The 6,424-nt window shown below is 40.0% G+C and overlaps 1 protein-coding gene across 4 annotated transcripts in view; it reads left to right on the top strand.

The window, feature by feature from the left end:
- The first annotated feature begins 1,117 nt into the window (after nt 1-1,117).
- LOC111224776 (acyl-coenzyme A thioesterase 1-like) overlaps nt 1,118-6,424 on the top strand; it is a 7,294-nt gene continuing 1,987 nt past the window's right edge. Inside the window, exons 1-6 of one of the 4 annotated variants that reach the window (XM_022749413.1) lie at nt 1,118-1,144; nt 2,675-2,880; nt 3,579-3,678; nt 3,764-3,948; nt 4,080-4,243; nt 4,969-5,088. In XM_022749413.1, the coding sequence (XP_022605134.1) occupies nt 2,688-2,880; nt 3,579-3,678; nt 3,764-3,948; nt 4,080-4,243; nt 4,969-5,088 (762 nt within the window). In that variant the 5' untranslated portion in view covers nt 1,118-1,144; nt 2,675-2,687. The other 3 variants (XM_022749410.1, XM_022749409.1, XM_022749411.1) reach the window with 3 other exon arrangements.

Raw genomic sequence — 6,424 nt, 5'->3', positions numbered from 1 at the left:
CTGGTACTCACTATATATCCGAAGAAAAACATACCAATAATAATACAACTAATGATAATTATAATAATACTAATAATAAAACAGTGTTGTAATAAAGGCTGTGGTATGTGACGCTGTGTTAAACTGGCAGGTGTTTCTATTATTTTGTCCACGGCATTTAAATCAGTGAAATTAGGCTGTGGAGAACAAGGGAGTAACATTTGGGTATTTCTGAGGAAAGAAATAAATTAAAATTAATTCTTTTTTGTTTGGAAAAAGTGTTTTTTCTTGAGGACTTTGCCCTTGGACCTCTGTCCCAGTTCCAATGTCCACAGTTTTTTTTAAACTTTATTAACAAAGCAATATGTACATATAATATACGCACAAACAATATTGATTGTATATATGTATATGTAGGCGAGTGTATATAGGAAAATATAGTTTTTTTAAGATAATAAAACAAAAAGCAGTGGTGGAATGTAACAAAGTACATTTACTCAAGTATTATACTTAAGTACTTTTACTTCAGAGGAGTATTTTCATTTCCTGCTGTTTTGTACTCCACTACATTCATTTCAAGCCTTAAACTACTTGATATTTTTGCAGATTCAGGTTATTGTGCCAAAAGCAGTCAACTGATAAATTATGATGTATTACTTCATATAAAGTGGTGATGCTCACACATTAATGCATTACAATCCAATGATATAATATATATCAATCTGAACTGGACCATCCTGCACCATGATTACTTCAATCTTTTTTGAAACTCCTGCACTGAAACCTGTAATTTCTTTTTACTTTTGTTTTTCTACATTGTGGTATTACCTATTTTAATATATGTGCATACTAAGAAATTTAAACATTAGTTCATCTCATTTCCTCCAAAACAAAGAAAAATGTCTTCATCCTGTAGTTGGATAATTTGCTCCGTCTTCCACCTTATGAAAGGTTCAATGTCACCCTGAGTCCTGGACTCTGACAGACTTTATCTGGCATCACCTGTGGGATTATCAAAGCACAACAGTGTGGGTTCAACGTGATGTAGGAAGGGTGTCTGGTAAATCCTCCAAGACGTTGCAGAGAGGGAGTAAAGTCCACCGCAGGGCTCACGTGCAGTTAAAGATTTCAGCTCTGAGCCCTCGGACTGGTCAAGTCAAACTCTGTGAGTCCTTTGGTGAAATTATATTTATAATAATTATTTTCTCTTTTCACTCACAACAGAAAACTGTATTTGTATGTAAACAGTTTATTAAATGTGTGTCGGCATCCTGTTGTGAGAAACCAGTCCAAAACATGTGAATGTAAATTTGTGTATTTCTGTCCTTTATTCTTTAACCAGCACAGATATTTCTGCAGTTAGCTCCTGGACTGAGGCCACGTGACATAAGTCAACAATTATGAATTAACCAGAACTTTTTACAGTATGTTGTACATTGTATACTTTTTTATATAAAACTGACGTTGTTCAAATCTTTTAAAATAGGCTGAAAACTTAAATAGGAGGTAAACATTGTACTTTTTATTCTAACTTTTGTTTTACTATTACTCACAGATTCAGATTAATAATATAAAACATAATCGACAAATTAATTAAATGAATAAAATAATGAAATCCACAAACTACCCAGGTGTATATAAAGTTAAATGCAGCCTCGTGTTTAGCAGCTGCAACATTAAAGTGAAAGAAAAAAAAAAAATTGAATCAAATAATAAAATACAATACATTATTCTATAAAGGGGTCTTTTGGCATATTAAGAAGTATTACTTTTAATTTTGTAGTTTGTGAATGTAAAATTTTGAATGTTTTACTCTTACTTGTAATTTGTATTTCTAAACTGCTGTATTGGTTCTTTTACTTAAGTAAGAGATGCGAGTACTTCTTCCACCACTGGTAATAAATAACACTCTTTACTTTTAACACTTTACCTTCCTCCCCCACCACTTGGGGTCTGGTGACGTTCCAACCTAGGTGGTATGAGCAGAGAGCCTCGTGACCGCGCATTACACGCCCCCGTCCACAGGGAAACAAACCGCCGAGGTTTCAGATGGCACTGAGACCCGTACTGAAGTTTCTCTGAGCTGACTTTTACGAAGCGACTCGGTCTTAATGTATGTTCAGACTTTTTAAATAAGTTTTTAGTAGTTTTTTTTTACTTGCTCGAAAGCTAAAAGCTTAAAACGCGTATTGTTCCATGTGGGCCGTGAACGCAGCGCGACCTCAGGCAACTTGACGTCGTATCTGCTCATTTGAGGACCGACTGTGGTAAGACGAACAATAACTAACCGAGTTATGTTTGTGCTGCTGTCCCGCTGCTGTGTGAGGGTAACCCGGATTAAACCTGTCAGCTGTGCGCTCCCTGGAGGGATATCTCGGGCTAAGATAGCACGAGCTAATTCCCCGGGGCCTCTCGAGCTTCCCACTTCTGTAAACCTGCGCACAGTTTTCAGGTACTTGGCAGGTAGGCTGGTTTAGTATCTTGGAGACCTTCTCTCTCTGCACGTGACGCCAGACTGGGTCCAGGATGTTGGGACCAGGACTCTGTGTGGGTCAGACCACCTGTTGCAGTACTCCTGGTTCTTCTTTATGACTGCACGTGGTGAAAACATCTAGGACGGTCCTCTCCTGAGTTACTGATTCAACAAACTGTCAATGTACATGTGTTTGTTGTGTGTGTGTGTGTGTCTCCACAGGAAATCATCAACCATGTCCCAGACTGTCCCTCCAATTCTCTCCGTTCACCCCACCCGGGCTCTGGTGGATGAGACGTTCAAGGTGCTGGTGGAGAATCTACCTCCAGCATCTCCAGTAACAATCCGCTCCCTGCACCACTCTGAGGACCAGGACTACTGGGAGGCCTACGGGCACTACATCAGTGATCACAGAGGAACAGTGTCTGGTGGGTTCCGGTCCTCCTGAATCAGTGAGACTGTATCTGTAGCACCTTTCTTACAGGTTAACAGAGCTTTACAGAGACGAGTACAAATGAAAACAGTAAAATAATGCAAAGAGTAATGCACACGATTAATAAAAAAATGTTAAAGTGACAATAAAACCAACAAAATACATTTTAAAAAAATACAATAAAATAGAGAATACACAAAATAAGACAATGTTAAATAAAATTTATGAGAGGAAACAACAATCTAAAAACATGATTGTGTCAAAATCTGATTTTTAAGCCCTCTACAAGTTTTCTAACTAGTTTTCAAAAAGCAATGAGACTCAAAATGAGCAGACACTACACAGTAAATTTATTTCAATATATGCTGTGAACCAAATGTAGAGAATAACTTTCCCATGAATAGTTATAATAGAATAAATCCCAATAAGAGATTTGAGTAAATTATTTAAAATGGACCTTTTATGTATTTGACACCATTCAGTCACTTAATACATAGACCGTTGTTTTTGTTTTTTTCTGTCTATATTGTTTATATTTTCTGTATTATGTGATGACTGAATAAAAACTACTAAACTAAAAAAACAAATAAACCAAACTACAGATGTTGACGCCTTAAATCTACTGTTGAGAAGTGGTCATAGCTTCGACTCGACTTCTGTTTTCTTGCTCTTGACAATTTCTTGCTTCTGCAGTTTCAGAGGATTTGAGTTTCGGGGGCACGTACACAGGAAAAGAGCCCATGGGTTTGCTGTGGAGCATGCGTCCCGTCCCAGGCAGCCGCAGAGGCCTCAGGTAGTGTAACCTGCAGCTTCACAAAAAAAAAAATCAGAGACCATGTCGACTTGAGGTGACCGACGTCCTGATCTCCACTCGTCAGGTTAAGAAAGATGAACGTCTGCACGCCCATGCTCGTCGACATCTCGGTCTACAGCGGACACGAGGGCTTCGGGGATCGGGCTCCTCTGGCCTTGGCGCTCACAGAGAGATGGTACATGGCTCCGGGGGTCAAGAGGATTGAAATCAGAGAGAAGGGAGTGCGCGGGACCCTGTTTATACCTCCAGGTAGAGCTGCAGCACCTGTGTTGATCTTCAGAGAGACACTGATTTAGTACTTTTACTTTTTAAATGTGTGTGAAGGATCTGAGTACTTCCTCCACTTCTGCTCCTGTGATGACGAATGGTCCTCCCCTCAGGTCCAGGACCCTTCCCCGGCCTGTTGGACATGTGGGGAGGGGGTGGGGGTCTGCTGGAGTATCGCTCTGCCTTGCTGGCGTCTCGGAGTTACGCCGCTCTGGCGCTGGAGTATTTCTCTGCTGGTGAGCTGGTGTCGGCAGAGCTACAGTTAAAATACTTTGAGGTTTGTGTTGTGTTTAATTACCTCTAGGTTGTTTTATTATTCTGATATGATTCTGAATGTGGGAACAAACTCTGACACTATATTTACTTTGTCTCCTGCAGCCGTACATTGGTTGTTATGCTGTTGTCAGCAGGTTTTAAATTCACATTTAGTTGATAAAAATACAAAAACAAGATATTTCAAGACGTTCTTTTGGGCTTTACTGTGACATTTTTTAACTATTTTCCACATGATTATTTGATTTATTGAGTAAATAATAAGCAGATTAATCAGTAGGGCTGCAACTAATGATTATTTTCTTCAATTTATCGCCTCTCACTGAGGTCAAAGTGACATCTTCAACTTCCTAAAACCTGGAGTTTATATAATATAAGATAGTCCTTTATTAGTATTCATCAAGATAGTTAGAGAGGTGCTTTGTTGTGATATCACAAAGTTACAGGAAGTCCTGACGGCTGGTTTTAAGGCTCAGTTTCTGAATACATGCTGTGTGCATTTCTTTGGGACTGAGGCTTTGATACTTTCACAGTATTAATATAGAACCTAGACCTGATCTATAATCAAACTACACATAGACAGAGACCTTTACACTGGATGGGACCTTTAACAAAACTTGGATAAAGATTCCTCACATTCTCACTTGTGTCAAACTTCCTGTTTCTCACTAAGATGTTGAGGAGGAACTTTCAAACAGCTCAGACTAATTTTCATCCACCTCTGTACAGACGGCGTTTAACATCCTCAGGGATCATCCTCAAGTGATGCCAGATAGAGTTGGACTTTTTGGTCTTTCCTTGGGCTCGCTGGTGTCCCTGTACTTGGCGACTGCGAGCACTGCTATCAAAGTGAGTATGAGAAGCGAAATATCTCGGAGCTGCTTTTTCTTTAGCTTTGAATAAATGCCTTGGAGAGCTGAGAGTCAGCAGGTTTTTTCGCTGTTTCATGACGTTTTCATTGTGTCGTGTTCCAGCCTCGTTGTTGTGTTTGCATCCAGCGGCAACCAACTCGTACCCACGTGGGAAGCCCTTCAGTGCGAATCACAGGAGCCTGAGCAAGGGTAGGGTGTTGTGTTTAGTCAGCGGCCGTGAAGCAGACGTAAAGTCTTTACAGCTGTGTTGACACAAACTGTGGAACGGTGTGATCGCAGGATTCTCACAAGGTGCGTCGTGGATGAGCAACAACCATGTGATACGCGCAATATGGTCTGGCAATACTGAGTAACCCCTTATAATAACATGGGACGTGAGTAATTCACTAACAACACACAACGATTAGGAATATATGTCTATACAGTTACGCCATCTCAGTCAACTGTTCTTTAAGCACGTGTTTTTAAAGTTGTTCCTGTGCTAGATGGGGAAAATAAACTGTCCATTGTTGCTGGTCAACGGTCTTGATTGATCAACTGCCTCCGTGAGCTCGGTGAGGACGTGAGCACAAGCACACACCTGAATGTGGAGTTTAGACTGCAAGAGCAGTTCAAAATTCATAAACCTGATGTGTTATTTACAGATTAACTCCATGTATGTAGACAACCAGAATCGCCACCTCAGCGGTTGTATCCCTCCGCCAACCAATCTTCAATCATTGAATAATGGCCAGAAATATTTTTTACAGAACATGTGATTCACAGTTAAGTTGACCTTTGACTTTTTCGGGATATAAAATGTTATCACTTAATTTCTATCCTCAGACATTTTGAGTTTGAACTGGTGTCAATAGTTATGGCCAAAACGCCAATTTGTGACGGAACAGATGTTGCAGAAATCTGATGAAAGTGGTGTTCCCAAGTGATATATAATATATACTTTTGCACCCTTCAGATTGCTCAGCTGATGCGCTATGCCGCATAGGTAAGAACAACCTTGCTGACCAGCATGACGTACCCTTGATGCTGGACACCTGAATCCGAAGCAACGCCCCTTCTCACCTCACTTCAGAGCGACTACTTTCATAGAAATGTGTCGAAACAAAAAGGTGAGTTTTACACTGACACAAGAATGCGAGCTTTTGTGTTTGTCTTAGCCTCAAGTGGTTCACTAGACAACTGCAGTTTTTTCACTCAGAGGTTGATGCTTGGTTTTACTGAGTGCTTAAACTATGTAAAAACAATATACTCTCATTGCTTGGTCTGGTCACTTTATCTTTGTCACTTCTGCTAAACTCACTCTCTCCTCTTTT

This window comes from Seriola dumerili, unplaced genomic scaffold (genome assembly GCF_002260705.1).
Source record: "Seriola dumerili isolate Sdu_G_001 unplaced genomic scaffold, Sdu_1.0 BDQW01000138.1, whole genome shotgun sequence".
Classification (NCBI taxonomy): Eukaryota; Metazoa; Chordata; class Actinopteri; order Carangiformes; family Carangidae; genus Seriola; species Seriola dumerili.
This window is presented reverse-complemented; position numbering and strand designations above follow the sequence as displayed.